The 18961-nt window shown below is 55.6% G+C and overlaps 1 protein-coding gene across 1 annotated transcript in view; it reads right to left on the reverse strand.

Annotated features, from left to right (window-relative positions):
- Positions 1–383: 383 nt before the first annotated feature.
- STK40 (serine/threonine kinase 40) overlaps positions 384–18961 on the reverse strand; it is a 41712-nt gene continuing 23134 nt past the window's right edge. The window contains exons 5-11 of the mRNA XM_008585593.1: positions 18262–18489; positions 16980–17032; positions 8652–8767; positions 4826–4970; positions 4566–4685; positions 4081–4165; positions 384–2681 (exon numbers count right to left, since the gene is read on the reverse strand). Of these exons, the coding sequence (XP_008583815.1) occupies positions 2463–2681; positions 4081–4165; positions 4566–4685; positions 4826–4970; positions 8652–8767; positions 16980–17032; positions 18262–18489 (966 nt within the window). The 3' untranslated portion in view covers positions 384–2462. The remainder of the gene's footprint in view (positions 2682–4080; positions 4166–4565; positions 4686–4825; positions 4971–8651; positions 8768–16979; positions 17033–18261; positions 18490–18961) is intronic.

Consider the following 18961-nt stretch of genomic DNA (forward strand, 5'->3'; position numbering starts at 1 on the left):
CTGTTCGGCTAGGTTTCCTCCACCAATGGGGGTGTGGCAGAGAGAAGATCCATAACCGCCCCCTGCTGCAGGGTCTCTGGGACCCCTCCTGCCTGCGCAGGTCAGGGGCTGGGCCAAGCCAAGCTGGGAGCTCCAGTTCACACCCTTAGCTGGCAGCTGGACCAGTGGGTCTGGGAGAATGCTGGATAGTTCTGGTTCCCCTCCCCATTTCAAGACAGTGGTGCTAGTGCCACCTCCTGCTGGCTGGGGGCTGTGGAGGGGACATATCCAGGGCCTAGAGCTGCAGGAATCCAAGTTAGGAACCCTGTGCTGCCTGGCTGGGATGGGAGACGGATGGCGGTGCAGGCAGGGAGGGCAAGAACGGCAGAAGATACAGGCCACAGTGGCTCCAGATCAGGAAGTTTTATTGCTGACATGCAGGAAGAGTCCCCATGTAGTACAAAAATATGTCTTTATACAAACTTTTTTGTGACTTTTTCCATTTTGTTTCTTTACAATAGGACTTCTCTCAGTGTGTGACACCCAGTGAGGGCAGACCCAGCCTCCTTCCATTTGCTTCGCCAGAAATATCATCAGACACAGGGGTTGACCTTGGAAGGGACCATTCTGTCTGACAGGGCTTTGCAGACCTGGAGGATATTGCTTAGAGGAGGAGAAAGACCATACGTGGAAGCAGACCCGGAGGGGCTGGGCAGGGGCTCTGCTGAGACAGGCCCTGGCCAAGCCTCAGACTCTCACAGGAGGACAGTCACAGGAGCTGGGAGCCCTAGGCCGGACTGCACTTCTGCTCCCTTAGGAGACTTTTTTTTAATGAAATAAATATAGAAAAGAGGGCATCCCCTGCCCCCACAGCACAATACCCTGGCTCTCAGCGGCTGGATGGCTGAGAGAGAGGCAGAGCTTGGTGCTCGAGGGAGCAAGTGCTGGGCTCAGGTGGGCTCCCACAGACCCACTGAGGCAGAGGCGCCCAAGGGCTGGATGGGGGTGTGAGAAGGAAGGGGCGTGGGCAGCCCTGCTACTGCTGGCAAGAGGTGGCCCCATTTTTTCCAGATGGGGAAACTGAGGCACAAGGAGGTTTGGGAACTTGCCCAAGGTCACTCACAGTGAGTCAGCTTTTTTTGGGGAGGGGGACAGCTCACACTCTGGGAAACATGATTACAGAGGCCTCAGTCACCTCCCCACTGGGGAGTAAGGACAGGCAGGAAGGGTCTGAAGGCCCAGGGCTACGTGGAGGGGACACTCTCCTCTCTGAAGGTGTATGGGGTAGGCCTCTGGGGAAGGGTCTTTGCATGGCATTGGGTAGGGCCAAGTCCAGTGAGGGGGAGGGGCTGGGAAGGGGAGGGCATTCTGGTGAGAACAGCATTTCTGGCAAGACGGGCATCCACTTCAAAATCTCGGCTCAAATGGGCAGCAGGGCTGTTCTCAAGCCAGGGCAGGGCCCCCCAGTCCCTACAATTCTCCTCCCAAGACCTCCAACCTCCATGAAGGACCCTGGGCAGGGCGTGCTAGGAGAGACACCACATGGCAGGAAGGGAGATGCCCCCACCGTTCTCTGAACACAAGAATGGGGTGGGGAGTGAGGGACATGCAGGCAGGGCCCACCTGTTCCCGGCCAGGCCTGGCACTGCCCCCACCCCATTCACACTGTATCCACACTACCTCGGCACCATGGCAAGGGATGAAGAAAGAAACCAGGCTGAATGCACGTGTACAGCACCTCAGGGAAACTACTGAGAACGGAGAGAAAGAGCCCAGTCCAGAAAGGCCTCCCCATCACAGGAAGCGAGAGGGACTGGTGGGCTGAGAGTGGGGAGGGTGGAGGGAGCCCATGTGGGGGCCGTGGACACCCTGCAGGCCAGCCAGGCTGGGAGTGGCCATGGGCCGAGCCACCCAGAGATGGGGGAGAGGTTGGTGTCAGTAAAAAAATAAATACATTTGAATTCGGCTTAAGATGAGGTGAAGGTTTTCCAAAGCTTGGACTGAGGGTCCTGGGGTCAGAAGGTGAGGGACGGACACAGATTGGCTGCAGGAGCCTGGGAGAGCAGGGAGGACAGGGCGTGCACTTGGGGGCCAGCAGCGAGCTGCGCTTTCAGCTTATGTGGACTGTGGGGAGCAGCGGCCTGGGTGAGGCCTGCGGGCGGGTGGCCGGGCTCCCTCCTCCTCACTCAGTCCAGAGACAGCACGGCTAAAGAGACAGAGGTAGATTAAAAGGTCATGATTAAAAGCAGATTAGTCATCTAGGCCTCTCAGATTAAAAAACCAAATGATCAAGCAATCATCCTGAAAGGTAGCTTCATGGTACCTCTGCTGAACCTATGTGTGACCTGGGCTGTCCCCATCCCTGTCCTGTCCCCGTCACAGCCTGGGAGAGTCCAGCACTACAGGCTCAGCCCTGACAGCCGGGCCTTTGGCTGGGGGCCGGAAGAGGTGGTGGTGGTGCTGGTTGCCCTTGACCGAGGCCGCTATTTCCGCAGGTAGCGCTGTGCCAGGATGGCCGTGTCCAAGGAGGTCATGGGCTGCGCATCGTGGCCCAGCCGCCGCACGGGTGGCACGCTGCCGAACTGCCGCTTGGGCACCCAGCTGCGGGCCTCGTGGATGGAGCTCTTCTCCTCGGCCAGCAGCAGCTGCTGCCGCATGTAGTTCTCAAACTCGTACTGCGAGCACTCCTCTGTCACCTTTGCCTTGAGGTCAAGAGGGAGGGAGCAAGACAGAGACACAGAGACAACGTTAGAGAGGGAGAATAGAGGGGGAGAGGACAGGGGGGAGAGATGGAGGAGGAGGCTGTGAGCACTGGGCACCTGCTGTGAGGCTCCTGTCCCAGGCACCACACTGTCAGGCCCCAGCTAGCCAGTGGTTGACAGCGTGGCTCCTGGAAACCCTCTAGCTACCTGGACCCTGCCTTGCTGGCCACCCTGGGTGTGTCAAAGCACAGACCTGTGAGGTGACCCGATCCCTCCCTTCCTATTGCACTGACCTTGGCAGGTCCTGTTACCTCGGAAGGAAGCGAAACCTTCACTTCCTCTCACAAAGGTTCTCTGAGCCCTGAGGGGGCCAATGCATGCCAGAGGTGGGAGCGGGCCTGAGTGACCCGGTTTCTTTATCTCGCCCACATGCACGGGTCTTAGGCTGAGCTCTCTGGGGTGATCCAGCAGACAGTAACACAAACCTAAGTGGTAGGTCCCTGTGCTAATCATCGGAGAGGGGAAGCAGAGTCAGACTTGGGTTCAAGGCTCAGCTCCACTACTTCCAAGTTGTGTGACTTTGGGGAAACCTCGGTCTCCTCTTTTGTAAAGGAGGGATAAGGACACAGGCCACATAGGCCTGGGGTCAGGACCGAGTGAGGTGTGGCAGTAGGCACTCAGTGCACGCTGGTGATGATCATTTTAGCTGCTGAGCAGCCCTGGGAGGGGTGGGGGCTGGGGCCAGGGACTGGAGCTCTCTCTTCTCAAGGGCCAGGCTCTGCTGTGGTCCCAGGCATGGCCCCTCCTGGTCCTTCCTGCCCACTTCTTGCTGTAGAGCTCCAAGGTGGGCCAGGACGGAGGGTCCTTACAACATCCCAGGCCCAGCATCCCTCCTGGGGCTTGGCCAAGCCCTGCCCTCTAAGAGGTACCCTAAGATCACCTGCCAGCTGCTGCCCAGGTCTCTGCCCCCACCCCAGGCCCAGCACTTTCTCCAATGCAGGGAATGGAGAAGAGAGAAACCAGGGAGAAATGAATCATCTGAAAAATGAAAAGCAGGAAGAGTGAGAGAGAAACCAGTTAGTCAGCGGGGCAGAGAACTATGACTTGGGCAGGAAGAGGAAGCTGAGAGGGCCAGACTGGGTCCCTGTGAGCACCGCCCCCAGCTGTCCCACAGGCCTCTCTCAGGCCATGGGATCTCTAGCTGAGCCAGACAGGGCAGGCCCCAGGCAGCTCAGGCTGACATCTTAAGTCTCCCTTCCCTACTCCAAGGGCTGGAGTAGAAGGCTGAGGAGGCCTGTGGCCTGTGGGGAGCTGCCACCTCTGCCCTGCTCTGCCTGCCCCTGCTGGAGGCTGCTCTCTCTTGGCTTGGGTAATGGCCTATTTGCCTACCCCAACTCACCTCCTGGGAGCTGTCTGCACTGCTCATTTGGTCGTCAATGTCAGGAACCACTTGCAAAGGTCCACTCAGAGATGACAGGGACTGCCTGCGGGAGAGGGAGACAAGTCAGACCGGCTCTAGGCAGCCTCAGAGAGGCCAGGTCCCCGCTGGTCCCAGACTTGGCTGGAGTCAGACAGACCTGGGTTGGTTCATAGCATGACTGACTCTGCTTCACTGAGCCTGTCTTCTCACCCAATAAAGGGGACAATTTCTCCCTCGTGGGCTGTGGTGAGAACTCAGGGAAGTGACACCCATCCCATAGTTGGACTGGCCATCAGGGTGGGAGATGCTCAACTCTGAGCTCTGCCTGCACCCTCCCAATCTTGCCCACGGGGAAAATCTGGAAACCCGACTGCCTGGCAGAGAAACAGGCTGCCCGCAGGCTGCTTTCTGGACACAGCATCTGAGAAGCCAGCCTTGTGTTCGCCTAGCGCCTGCCCACTTACCATGATGCGATGATGGCACTGAGGGCCTCCAGGACATCGGCTGCAGCCAGGCGCTGCTGGGGATCGAGGACCAGCAGCTTCCGGATGAGACACACGGTGTTCTCAGAAACCCGCCCATCCCTGACCGGGGAGAGGGAGAGGGATCAGTGGGTAGGGCGGTGCTGGGTCTCCGACCCAGGACACGAGGCTCACTGTGCTGCTTCCCCGCCTTGAGCCCACAGGGCAGGGCTCCCTCCCCTCCCCAGGGAGGCAGGACTCACTCCGGGATGGTGTACTCGGCAGCCTTGATCTTGCGGAAGAGCTCCTGTGGGATGCTGTCGTAGAAGGGGAACTGGCCATACAGCATGGTGAAGAGCACCACACCCAGGGCCCACATGTCACTCGGCTTGCCCCTGTACGGCCGGCCTGGAGGCAGACGGACACAGCTCGCTCAGCATGCCATGGCCCATAGCTCCTCGGCTCATCACCAGCTATGTGCCTGAAATCCTGCCCTTGGACCCCTCCACCTGCCACCCCTCAGCCCCCTTCCTCCCAGAGCTTCTGCACAGGACTGTCTCTCCCCTGTTCCCTTCCTCTGCCAAGATGCCTTTCCTGACACCGAGGGGAGGGATTGCACCTGGCCTTGTGCAGCCCACCCCGCTCCTCACAGCACCTGCCCTGCTCTGCTGCGCCATCTGCCAGGGCACACTGCCGGCCTGGCCCCGAGAGCAGGTGGTCAATAACGTTTGTGGAACACGCAGATAGCTAACTCTGGACAAATCAGCCACTCCCACCCCCTATCACTTCCTCCCATGCCCCACCTGTTCCTTCACAGCATCAACCACAATCTGGTTAGTCTATCTGTGACCCCCATATCCCCCGCTAGAAGGTAAGTCCTCAGATGCAGGTGCCTCCTCTGCTGTGTGCACTGCAGAGTCCAGAGCCTAGCACAGACCAAAATATTTGCTAAATGAATGAACATCCAGTTTAATGAACCTCTATGTGCTAGTTTTCTTATCTGTAAAAACGAAGGGATTTGCACGTTTAACTGAGCACCCACTTTGTGACAGCACTGGGAGAGTCGCCTTTATTTCATTAGCTGTCTCGCACAACTCCATGACAGAGAGGTGCAGGGAAGTTGTTCATCCAAGGCCACACAGCTGGTGAGAGGACCCACATCTGACTGTCCATCCATCCATCAGCAACAGAGCATCCCCCACATGCCAGCCACTGCCTGACCCACTCCTCCAAATGCAAAATACAGGGACCACTCACGCCTCCCAAAGCCCCTGCCCTATCCAGACACTGACATGCCCTTTTTGGTGCATCAGCGGGCTGCAGCAGCCCAGATCTCCAAAAACAACTCAGCTCTCCATGAGTGTGGAAGAGATGCTGCTAGACACTTTAGTGTCATCTCCCTGGGTGCCAGGCAATGTCTGGGCACCTAAGACCCCTCTACTCTGAGTCCCCCTTTTGGGGGTGTCCAGGCCCCAAAGTCTCCTGGGTAGCTGAGGATGCCTTTGGGGAGAGGAAACACTCGTTCTGAAGGTTTTGCAGGCCCACTGAAGGTCAGGCAGCTTAACAGGTGCATACATGCACATGCGCATGGAAGCACCATGACATGCCTTGGCCTGCACCTTCAGAAGGTACCATGGAGCCTTCCTAAGCAAGCCTGTCACTGCATCTGTAAAATGGGAACAGCACCCCTGCCTACTGGACAGGACAGTTGTGGGGTGAACTTCTGCTCCAGCTGGTATGGCAGGTAGTTTTTTTTTATGGTTGGCTGGTTCAGGGATCTGAACCTGTGACCTTGGTGTTACAAGGCTGCACTTTAACTGAGCTAACCTGCCAGCCTACGGCAGGTAGTTCTGAGCAGACAGCCTCTCCCACGCTCTCCCCAAGGCTGCCTCGCCCGGTCCTTTCCAGCCCCCAGTCCCAAAGAGCACCTGGGGTGTCCTTGTGTAGCTGACTCCATGGTCAACTTGAGGACAGCACCTTTCTCCTGGACCCTGCTCCACCAAGTGGGGTCACCAATACAGAATTTATTATTTTTGCCACCATTCTTAGCTCTGTATGGCTCCAAAAAAGCTACTCCTCTCCGCCAGCATCTGGAAGGTGGTTACTGCTGAGATGGCTGAGGGGCACTGCTGCCAGAGCCAGTGCAGGGCCTTCTCAGCCTGAGCCAGCCCATATGGAAGGACCCGAAACTTCTGCCCTGACTTGGAGGGGGATGAATGGCCCCTCTACAGACAAGCTCTACAAGGAGCTCCAATGAAGCAGGCGACCTCTCCCTGAGCTTTAGCTTTTGAGGGAACACTGCGCCATCAAGCTTTCCTCTCTTTAATGACAATGCCAAACTCTAGGTTAAGGGAGGGACTTAATGAAGTGGGTACTACTATCATCCCGTATTATAGATGAGAAAACTGAGACCCAGAGAGGTCGGTAACTCCCAAGGTCCCACAGGTATTAGCCAGACTATAAACTCTGTGAGGGCAAGACCACATTTGCCTTTTCACAGCTCCATGCTTGATGCACAGGGCTGTGCTCAGCACACAGAGGATAAATGAAGGGGCAGAACTGGGATCAGAACCCACGTGCCAGGACTGGTACTTTGGCTTTTATCCCAAGAGGAGAGTAAAGCTCAAAGAAAGGGATTGAAGGCCAGGGTCACGCAGCTAGTTAAACAGCAAGGCCAGAATTAGATCCCAATCTCTGGTCTCCCACTCTAGGACTCTTCCAGATGCAGAGAGTTGGCATGAGCTCCTGGCACCTGGATTCCTGTAGCAGAGATTGTGGTGACTCTAAGCAAAATCCCCAACACTATCCTGTGCACACGGGTAGCCCTGGGTAGAGGCCTGACTTTTCAGCAGAAGCCACAGCTGGGGGTAGCCTCCAAGGGAAATAACTGCAAAGCTCACAGCAAGTTACAGCAGCCTGCTCCGCAGGACGACGTACGATGACCTGGGGAGAGGCTTGTTCTGCTGCTGCAAGAAAAAGGCACACACGTGTGTGAGTCGGGGACAATGGACCCTGGAGGCAACTCCGAATCTTCTGTGTTGGAGAGATGGGAGCTGGCATCGTCCCTGATTTCCTAGGGGATCAAGACCAGAGGGACCCCAATTTGGCAAAAGACAAGGGGGAAAGAGAAAGTCTACAGTGAAACGGGAGTACTCCCTCTAGTGGGAGGCAGCTCTGCAACCGAGCCTCTGGTTTACTATTAGCTATGACTTTGGACAAGAGATGCCTTCTCTCCAAGCCTCAATTTTCTCACCTGTAAAAAAGGGACTTAGGATATTTACCTCACAGGGTAGCTATGTGGTTTTAAACAGATAATGCATGGCATGTGCTCAGTACAGTGCCTAGTACTTACAAACATGGTCAGTAGGTAATAACTGTATAATTCACTTATTTTGTGCATTATCTGTCTCATCCCCACTAGAAGATCAGCTCCATGAAGGCAGTGCTGTTTGTCTCCTCGTTCACGGCAGGGCCTCAGTAAAACTAGGAGAACAAAAATGAGCAAATGGAGGGACGTCTTTGAAGTGCGAATCTCATCACAGCACATGCAGCGAGACCAGTTCAGAGGCTTTCTTTTGCACTTGAAACAAAGGTCTACATCAGGCTTTGCATGGTCTGGCCCTGCCCACCTCTCTGGCTTCCCCTTGAAACAGGCTCCCTTCTGAGTGACAGCCACAGTGGCCTTCTATCAGTTCCTCACATGTGCTGTGCCTCCTTGGGGACACTTGGCCTCCCCCAGTCACACACACCTAGGAAACTCCTAGCTCTCCTTAAGATCGCAGTTCAGCTGTTAGTTCCTTGGGAAAGTCCTCCAAGCACACTTCATCTGCCCTCATGGAAATCACGTTCCCATCCTTCCTCATGCTAGTCTCAGAGGGTGATTAAACACACACATGTATGACCATTATGTCTTCCTCCTCCACTAGACCAAAAATTTTGTACAGGGAGGACAGCACTGGTTTGGGCCACCAGTGAAGCCCCAGCACCTGGCCCAGGGCCTGCTCATAGGTACCATTTGTTGAATGAATGGACTGTTGCACAGTCCAGCCATTGGGGCCTGGGGGCCCACTGTCCAGCACGGGCACATACCGCTGAGCACATCAGGGCTGATGTAGGCGGGGCTCCCCCTCTGGTCCTTTAGCAGGTCTCCCTCGCTCACAAGATGCTTCCCAAGGCAGAAGTTGGTGATGGTTATCCGATGTGTCCTGGAAGTGGGAGGCCAAGAGTGAACAAACCTCGGTGTCTACAGGCACGGGCACCAGATGTGGGCAGGGCACCCCCAGCTAGGCCAGCCACCAATCCTGGCTTCCCTTCAGAGGATGAGGCAGTTGCCCCCCATGCCTTCACCCAGGGAGCAGAGGAATCATGCCCACATCCTTTTCTGGCCATCTGGTCACTCCTAACCACATTAGTGTTGCAGGGGACTGTCCTGAATCTGCCGCCCTGGCTGAGTCTCAGGGGGTACTGCTCAGGGCCTAGAACAACCTTCAGAGATTTCCCCAAAAGAGCCTCATGTAATATTCCATTGTAATATTCTCATGTAATATTGGGAGTGACCTAGAGATCTGGTCTGATTCCCTCATTCACAACCAAGGAAAAGGAAGTCCAGGGGAGGTAAATGATTTTAAAACACTCCCACACCACATTGTGCGTGACCAGAGGGCAGGCTCGAGTCTCCTCTGACTGAGCACTTTGCTGGACTGTCTCTCAGTCCTGCAACCACTACAAAGGAGGAAACTGAGGACAGCCCAGTGCATCTCCCTGGGGAGGGAATCAGCACACCAGGGCCCATGGGAGGCAGAGCTGGGCCTTCCCTGGGGACCTGGTCCTGCAGGTGCAGTTTCCACAAGCCTGGTGGAGTGAGGAAGCTGGACTTCTGCCACACCCTCCAGATGGAGGCAAGGGTCTTGCTGGCAGCACAGCCCATCCTTTCCGGGGACCCTGGGTCTTTCGCAGGAAACCACACCCCTGGTGTTGGCATCAATTAGGCACAGCTCAGGGGCTGAGAGGAGGGAGTGAGTCATGCTAGCATCTCCCTCGAGCCCAACAGACCCCAGAGACCACCGGGGCAGGAGGGGAGGATGGTAGCATGGTTGTCACAGCCCGAGAGCAACAGCACACCCGAACTCAGTCATCCTCTGTCCTCCCAAAACCCCTCTACAGGCCAGAGCATGCCTGGGAGATCCTGGCACTGGAAAGATGGCCTGGGAACTTTTCTGGGCAATTCAAGGACAGCAGTATCTCTGTTGGCAAGTGAAATGGGTGGATGGCAAGAGACCCCCTGCTCTTACGAACACATAGAACCCTAGCCACCCTCCTCTCTTTATGGCAGAGCTGCTGGGCAGCAATGAGCCCACCCGCTGGGGGATGGCCCACCCGTGCAGGCCAGCAGCCTGGGACCAGGCAGCTGCAGGGCCACACGTGAGGCTTTCCAGTCTGACTTCTCCTTACCGCGCGTGACATGGAACCTGCTCAGTAAACAGGGGACGCATGCCCACTGCGGGGAGGTGCGTGTGCTGTACACATTCCCTCACGATTTCTGTCCAGGGAAGAAACTCCACGAGGGAGGAAAGTGGGAGGCGGGGCATCCCTGCACTAGCCAGTCGGCCTTCTCAGAAAGGCAGTGCCCGGCCTTGGCTAGAGGACAGAGCATTTGTCCACTTAGGACCAGGAGGAAGACAGGACCCGTGTGGAGGCCATGAGGTGGTAACCAAGAGGAGGACAGAGACCAGAGAGAGGGCGAGGAACGGGAGATGATGGACCAAAGCCATGCTTCCCACATGCTAGGGCCGTCCCAAGCACTTCACAGGTACTAACTCACTTAATCTACACAACCGTCCTGAGGGAGGATCTATCGTTATACTTTTTTTATAGAATGGGAAACTGAGGCACAGAGAGTATAAGTCACACAATGGGGAAGCAGCTGAGCATCAGTCTGGTCCCAGAGGCTGTTCTCGTAACCTCTACTCTGTTGGGTGAGGGCTTCTGCAGCTAGTGCTTGAGCACCCGCAAGGGAACAGGGCAGCCCTGGCTCTGAATCCTGCTGTGGCCACTTTACTAGCTTGGGCACATTAACCTCTCTAAGGCCCATCTCCTCACCTGAGGAATGGTGAGGACAAGTCTACTCCTGAGGTTCCGGGGTGGGTACAGCTCTTGAGCAGAGCTTGGCACACAGAGGCCCTGACCAAGAGCTGGCAAAATTAACTAATCAGATGAGAAGGGGCTCCAGTCCTCACCATGCCCTGGAGGTATCTGGGGTGGGTTCTGGAAGTCCCGCTATGAGCCCTGAGGGGGAAAGGGCACTGACAAGAGGAGCACCGGAGGAGGCTGAGGGAGGAAGCCAGGACTGAGCCCCCATCTAGAGAACTGAGGACCAGCAAGCCATTGGTGATGACCAGGCTATGGCCCAGACCTACTACATCAGGAGTGCTGGGAATCGGAGCCAGCCACAGGCCCTGGGGTTTGAGGCCCACTATGCCAGAGGAGACATTTTCCTTTCCCTAGGAAGTAGCAGCAGGCACTTGGGTCTGCACTGGCTCTCTCTAGGTTCAGGGCTACTGCCCCAAGGCCCTCCACCTACAACTGGGGCTGAGGTCTACTGAGAAGGGCAGTCCAGAGGGGCGGGCACTGAGAGCTGGTGAGGCCACAGGCTGGGCCTGCCATCTCGAGGTTCCCCTGGCAAGGCTGGACAAGCAGAGATTTGAGCAGTTAGCCCTCCCCCTCCTTCCTCTTTCCAGATAAGCTCTGGGGTGGCATTGAGGGTCCCTTGTGAAAACTCAGCAGGAAGCACCTCCAGAGATCACAGTATCTCTGACACTGAGAGGAGCAGACCTGTTTTGTCAGGACTGACACTACCTGGCTGGGTCAGGCACTGACTGGCCTGATGGATGCCAAGAAGCATCGCAGGCTGGGCTCTGTGGGCTGGCTGAGGCCACACTGCCATCCCACACACAGATTAGGGGGCACACTGCTGAGTCATATGACTGACACAACATGATGAGGAGCTGGTTTGTTCTTGACAGTTTTCAAACCCCTGCAGTGTGGCCGCATGCTTCCTGGTATTTGTCCCCTAGAGCAGCAGGGCCTGGGCTGGGAGCTGACACAGGTGTCAGATGAGGAATGCACTCCCCACAGGCAGAGCAGACAGGCACAGAGGGGTCGTTCAGTCCAAGCCAGGGCCAGACTGCCCAGGAGGTCCCTCAGCATCAAGAGGGGTTCTCCTGCATGCTCCAGGAGGTCCTGGGCATGAGGGTGGGGCTCAATTTGCTCTGGAGGAAATAACCAACCTGGGGAGCTTAGGCGATACAAAGAGCTTTGCAGTCCACCCCTTACATGCCACTTCTGTCCCCTTCTGCCAATCCCCTTTGGTTGTCACTCTTGTCAACATCAGCTGACAGTATAAAGGCTAATGCTTGCTGAGCATTTAGCAGTGCAGGCCTGCGTGGGCTGTTCCTCATGACAGCATCTGAGGGAGACTTTCTCATGCACCATTTCAGATGATGCAACTAAGGCACAGAGAAGTGAAGGAGCTTGCCCACAGTCACACAGTTGGGGAAATGGAGTAGGATACAAACCCAGTTCTGTGAGGCCCCAGAGCCTGCATGCAACATGACAGCTGCCAGACGCCCAGGTGGACAGTGCCCCAGCCCCTGCATGACTTCTCCTACTGTTCCATCAAAGCTGATTCATCCCTTGTTTTGCACTTCAGACTCTGCTCTGACCTAGAAAATCACAGACTCCCCCCTCTGAGAGTCACGGGGCAGGGCAGCTCTGGGCTCTGATCCTTTCTAGGAAGGTCACAATGTGAACAAAAGGAAGTGCCCGAAAGAGGACCCTTATACCACACCTGGGGGAGGAAGGGGTGGGAGGCCCCCATCTACCCAACTGCCCTGCTCCTGTGTCTGCAGCTGGGTGGAGAAGCTGGGAGGCTGGCAGGAAGGGAAGCTCCACAAGGGGCCATGGGGCTGCCTCTTACTAGAATAGTCTCAAGGGTAGGGAAGAGGGTGGGCTCACGAGGTGGGCGTGGCTGAGGGTGGATTTCCCCAAGAGCTGTGTCCAAGAGGCTTGGGGAGCCCTTTAGCTATCTCGGGGAATTCTGCTGGCAGAGGGCTTGGTGCAAAACAAAGGCTAGTCTGTCCCCTGCATTCCAAACAGAAACGTTGACTCTAGCTCTAATACAGGCTGGCCCTATTGGATGCTACAGAAAAGTGACTGGTAGTCTGCAGGGTGGCTAGAGCCTGACGGTGCAGGCAAAGGGTATCAGTGAAGGGTCACATGCACGTCAAGAAGGGGCCTGCTCCTGCTCTAAACCTATGTCATTGCCTCAAATATGGAACCACACAGGCCTCTCGTCTGAAGGCTACCACAGAGCAGACGCATTACGTGTACTTCCCCTGGTCAGAGATGGCCACTGTAGCTCAGCGCAGCCTGTAGGTCTCTGAGCTGAGACACTGGAGGAGGACAGCTCAGGTGGACGTGGGAGTCCTGGGTTCTAGTCCCAGCCCTGCCACTTCCTCATTGTGTCTCTCAGTGTCCTCATCTATAACACAAGGAGAATACTAGCACCTGACTCCCAGGACTGTGTTAGGATTTAACAAGCTAAGAAGATAATCTCACAGCCTGGCACGCAGTCATAGATGGTATTATAGTCTCATGTGCTGATGGCTGGCACGCCTGGCAGAGGCTACGCACGGGAGATCTCAGGAAAGAGCTGTCTCTGAGGTAGTGGGTGAGAGGGGCCATGTTGTGACAACATGCCAGTGTGGCTGAGCTCTCAACTCGACTCTGCTGGCAGGACTTCCCAGCCCTCTGCCCATGGCATGGGGCAGGTGGGCTCAAGGAGGGCGTGGCTGAGGCTGCAGGGCTGAGCAGGAGCCCGGAGGCCTGTGCTGTTCTGCCGCTGAGGCTCCTGGAGCCTCCCACAGGAAGCAACCAGTCAGCTCCAGGCCTCCCGAGGCTTGGCAACGCTCCCCTGTCCTGCCACCACTGCCCGAGGCGGCCGGGTGGCGCACAGCTCCCTGGGAGTCCCAGACCCCCCAGTCTGGTCCTGACAGGAGAGGGCAAGGGCAGTGAGGGATGAAGGGGATGTGCGTCACAGGATCTGCTCTGAGTGAGTCATTCTTTAGCTATGGCCCTTTGGGCTACCACAGTGTTTTTCTCCTTTTCTAGGAACTTGGTATGCAACTAACCTACCCAAAAAGAGAGGAGGAAGGAGAAAGAACCCATGGCAAACCTCACATAACCCCAAGAGGAGTTCAGATTTCAATCCACTTTTTCTATCTGAAGCAGGCTGAAGTGGTCTTGCAGCTCCTTCCCTGGGAGCTCTCTGTTCTGCTGCTGAGGAGCAGACGAAGGCCCCAGCTTTGTGCTGGGGTTCGGGCCTTGCGTGATGGGTGGGAAGGGGCTGGAGCTCCTCCAGGCCACCTTTGATGCAGCGAAGGTGAAAGCGAGGGACGTGCTGAGGACCACACCACCCTGCCTCGTCCGGAGCACCCAGAACTCAAGTGAAAAGGTGGCCAGAGGGGCCGGCCTGTGGCTCACTCGGGAGAGTGTGGTGCTGATAACACCAAGGCCACGGGTTCGGATCCCACATAGGGATGGCCGGTTCGCTCACTGGGGGAGCGTGGTGCTGACAACACCAAGCCAAGGGTTAAGATCCCCTTACCGGTCATCTTTGGGAAAAAAAAAAGGTGGCCAGAACCTCTGTTTGCCCCAAGACACAGAAAAGGGGATTATCATATTCAGGAAATACAGCCAAGACACAGGGTCTAAGTGAGCAATTGACGCTCTGTGACCTGAGGAACACCACACACATGCACACACATATGCACACAGCAAAGCTGTTATAGCCACGCTGGTGTACTCAAGAGAGGTGCAACTTCCTGACTACACTCCCAGAACCTAGGGGGTCTGGAGAAGTGAGAGTTGGAAGAAAACCCACCAGCACACAGAATTGCCTAGAGTGCTGGTGTGGTTAGCAGGCAGGAGCCCCCGACTGTGTGTTCCCATGACAACCCTGGGATGCTCATATAGAGCCAGTGAACGCTGCCGTGGAAGGCCAGGAGCTCTCTTGTCCCATTGGAGAGGACATGGGCTCTGTGACCAGATGGGCCTTATGAACAGTGAGCCCGCAGTCCAGAGCAGGACAGTGACCAGCCTGAAGTCCCACAGGGGCAGGGAAGGACCCAAGTCTTTACAACTCAGAGCTGGGAGGGTCAGCATTCTCCAAGACCCATCTCCTCTTACAATTCAGAGGTGGGGCTGGAGAATGCTGCCCCTAGCCCCCATCAGCCACTAAACACATAGCAGGCCTTGTCTCCAGGGAGCGAGGCAGCATCTGGCCCATTCTCCTGTTTTGCCACAGGGCCTTGGGTCCCTGGCTGGACCAGCCCCCCAGAGGCACCCTTGTGATGAGCCTGACCCTGCTGGGCACTTTGCACTCCTTTATTTGCGCCTCAGGCCAACCTTTCCAAGAAGGTAAAATCACCTCCACTTTCACAGATCAAGAAACAGGAGCTCAAAGAAGGGCTCGGTACCTCGACACATGAATGAATTCAATCAACGAATAAATAATCAAACGAACACACTCTCATGGTCTCCAGGATAATTAAGAGGCAGCGCTGGGACGGGAGCCAGGTCTGACCCCCATGTCCATGCTCCTCCTTCCCCAGCACTCTCAGCCAGTTCAGGGTTCAAGCAGCCCTGGAATGTCCTGTTTTCTGCAGAGCACCACAGGGTCAGGTTTTGGTCACCTCACTTTCTAAGGCTGGCAAATCTTTTTTTTTTTTAGGCGGTGGGCTGGACGGAAGATCCAAACCCACGACCTTGGCATTGTAAGGCTGCGCTCTAACCAACTGAGCTAACCGGCCAGCCTATTTTTTTGTTTGTTTTTGTTTTTTTCTTAGCAGCTGGCTGGTATTGGGATCAAACCCTGAACCTTGGTGATCTCAGCATCACACTCTAGCCAATGAGCTAACTGGCCAGCCTGGGCTGACAAACCTTTACGCAGCTTCAGATGGCAGAGCTGCTGCTCCCTCCATGTGCCCCCACCCTCCTGCTTGTCTTCAACATGGGATCTCTGTCTTGTGGTCAGCACCCCAGCAGACGGTGAGCTCCAGGGGGTAGGAGACTTTCTGCGATGGTGCTGGCAGAAGTGTAGGGACGAGCTCAGCCGCTGGGGTGCACAGCATCCTCGACAGCCTCTCAGGCTGCAGCTACAGAGTCTGGTGCCCCGAGCTCCCTTCCCGGAGACCTACCTTCCTGCAGCTTCCTCTCCTCTGACCATTATGGTTTTGGCCACTTTATAGGGACAGTAGGCCCAGGGCCCCTCCTGGGCTGACCATATCAGGGAACAAGTCACCCCCCACCCGCTTCCGCTGTGAGGTTTGTGCTGCCTGCCATCTGTGAATCCACCCACCCACTTCAACACCTGCAGGTGAGAGAGGCGAGGGAGGAGGCTCAGGAAGAGCAAGGGAGGGGAGGGGCGTCCTGCCCAGCCCTGCCTTTCTAGGATCGTGGTGGCCCACAGAGAGGTCCCTCCTGATGTTGGTCCTGGGCCCTACAAGGTTGGTGAGCCTCTATCACTGCCCCAGATCACTCTGAAGGGACATAGACCCTCTGTCGGGGTGGGATGACAGCCAGAGACAGGGGCCTTGAGTGATCTTCCTCTGCTGCAGGTTCTTGGTGGATGCCAGGGTGAGCCACCTAGATCCCTTCCAACACCTAAGCACTCTCTCCCTGCAGCTGGGACTGCTGGCTGCCAACCAATCATAGCTGCGTCCCTCTCCAGGAAGCACCCTCAGTCAAAAGAAACTGCCCTGCCCAAGACTCCGTCCCTCCCTAGGGACAGCCTGCATTCAGTGACTGGTGGCTCTGGGGACACAGAGGCCACGTCCCCTTGCTTTGACCTGGGACATGTGAAGGGCCATCAGCTCTCGAGTTTTTTAGACTGAGGCCCTGCTGTGACTTCACCGTTGTCCAGCTGCTCCCTCAACCCAATTCCGCCCCCTCGACTCTGAGAGCCCTCTCCTATAAGCCTCCTGCAGGCACATCTCAGAGGAACCCTGCTCTGGCGAGGCCTCGTTTTGCTCATTCCTTCACCATTCGTCCATTTTTAGTCATTTATGGTGCTCCCATTAGGAGCCAGGCACAACAAACAAATGGACCAGGAGGAGGTCTAAAATCTTCTCCAGAATTCCCTTTTCTTGGCTCTAAAACACCTAATCTCAGTGAGCTCCATATTTCCATGCAGCAAAAGACAGGAGCAGGCTCCCACACCCAAGCCCTGGAATTCCTGGGAGAAGTGGGCTGTGTTGAGCCAGAACCCCTGCAGGGACACTGCAGGGCACTGGGTATTTGCAACATACAGCATGTTCCAACTCCAAGGTAAATGCATGAAAGAAAAAACAGGGATCTTACCTTTTATTCAGCACCATGTTCCCAAGCTTCAGGTCTCTGTGCACAATGTTTTTCTGGAAAACAACAGGCATATGGTTTATACTGTGAAAGTGAGAGGTGGGATTGAGGCCAGCCTGTAAGATGTGGGCTCTTCAGGTGTTTGGGAAGGCAGGAAAAATTCTGTGACATGTCTCTTTAAGTTGTGCCCTATTTGTGATCCACAGACAGATCAGGACAATTCTAAGACCTCGTGAACCATTCATCTGAATGGGGTAAGACAGGAGCCCAGTCAACGTCTGCCCCACCCGGGCAGTTTCCTCAGCTCTCTACTCCTCAGAACAGTAGCTAAAGGGAAAGCTGATCCTCTCCTCCCCTCCATCAAATATCCCATGGAAAAAAAGCTTCGGTCTGGATCTAGAGGTCAGAGATGAGCCATCAGATTCTGTGACTAAGTGCTGCAGGCTTGGCCCATAGAAGCTGTGGCACATGGAGGCAGTGGCTCAGGTTCTCCTGACCCTTCCCTCAGGGCCTGACACCCCAATACTACAAAAAGCTCAGATAGGCGGTGGCCACTTGGGCGTATATCTTGCATTTATAACCCCAGTTGGGAGACTACGGTTTAGCCTCTTGCTGTGGACTGCTTGAATTGTGTTCCCCAAAGTCCATATATTAGAAGCTTAATTCCTACTGTAGCTGTTGAGGGTGGGAAATCCTATTATGGTAATTGAAAGGTGGGGCCTTGAAGAGGTGCTTGGATTGTAGGACCTCACAGTAGTGAATGGATTAATAATGGTCAGGGGCATGGTTCTGATGGCTTTAAAAGGAGAGCATGTGAGAGTCTCTCTCTCCCTGCTCCCCCATTTCCTGCCATGTGAGACTCCTGCACTGTTGTAAAGCCACCACCAAAGATGCTCTCCAGATGTGCTCCCTGGACTTTGGACTTCCCAGCCTCTAAAACTGTAAGCAATAAGTTTCGTTTTCTTACAAATTACCCAGTTCCAAGTATTTTGTTATAAGCAACAGAAATGGACTAATACACCCCTCAACAATGGAGAATTACTGTACGGGGCTCTGCTGGATCACCAGTCAGCCTTCACCAGGAATGGTGCTGTGGCCTGTAGCACTGTGCCTCACCAAGTGAACATGTCATTCAGCCGCTCTCCTTCTAGACACTCCCAGCTACAAAGCATGCTTAGGTGAAGGGAAGACTGAGCAGCAGCAAGAAGGGTGGCTTCCGTGGCACATAGAGGTCGGGCTGCTCTGGGGCCAGAGCACAAGGGAGTGGCAGGGGCGGGGGCCTCACCTGGTGCAGGGCCTCCACCACGCGGACCACGTCGTAGAAGATAACCACGGTCTCCCGCTCACTGAGCCTCTTTTCCTTGATGACGTAGTGCTGCAGGTTGATCAGGTCAGCGGTCTTGTCACTGAAGTCGTGTGCGCAGAGGCAGTCCAGGACGAGGCAGATGCGCTTCTTCATCTTCTTAACCATTCGGCTGGATTCTGTGTCCTCCACGATTTCACAGGTGCGGTCCTGGGAGGCAAGAGGCAGACCAGGGCTTGGCTGTGGACCGGTAGGGCCAAGGTCAGGGGTTTGGGACTCTCCTCTGGAGCTGAATATCCAAACAAATGAGAGGTCGAGGGCTGCAGTGGAGCACCAAGGCCTGGGCAGTGGGGCTGCTCAGCTTCCCACCTGCCAAGTGCCAGGCCTAAGGGGCTGAGGTTAACACATCTCAGGTTAGGGCTTAATGCTTTGATCATAATGTAAAGGATTTGGATCTTGGCTGGGCATTTAAAGCCAAAGGCCTTCTTTGTCCAGTGTACAGGCAGCAAACCTGGGGCCTGGGGCACCTTCCCCCCATGGCACTCCCAGATTCCAGCAATCACCAATGTGACTTCTTTCCAGTGTTGAAGACTGTAGAAGTTACTGAGAGATCAATCTTGGAAAGCTCCCAGGATCACATGGTGTTCTGTGTGTCCAACACAACTGCTTTCCTCATGGATGC

This window comes from Galeopterus variegatus, unplaced genomic scaffold, assembly GCF_000696425.1.
Source record: "Galeopterus variegatus unplaced genomic scaffold, G_variegatus-3.0.2 Scaffold106, whole genome shotgun sequence".
NCBI classification, from domain to species: domain Eukaryota; kingdom Metazoa; phylum Chordata; class Mammalia; order Dermoptera; family Cynocephalidae; genus Galeopterus; species Galeopterus variegatus.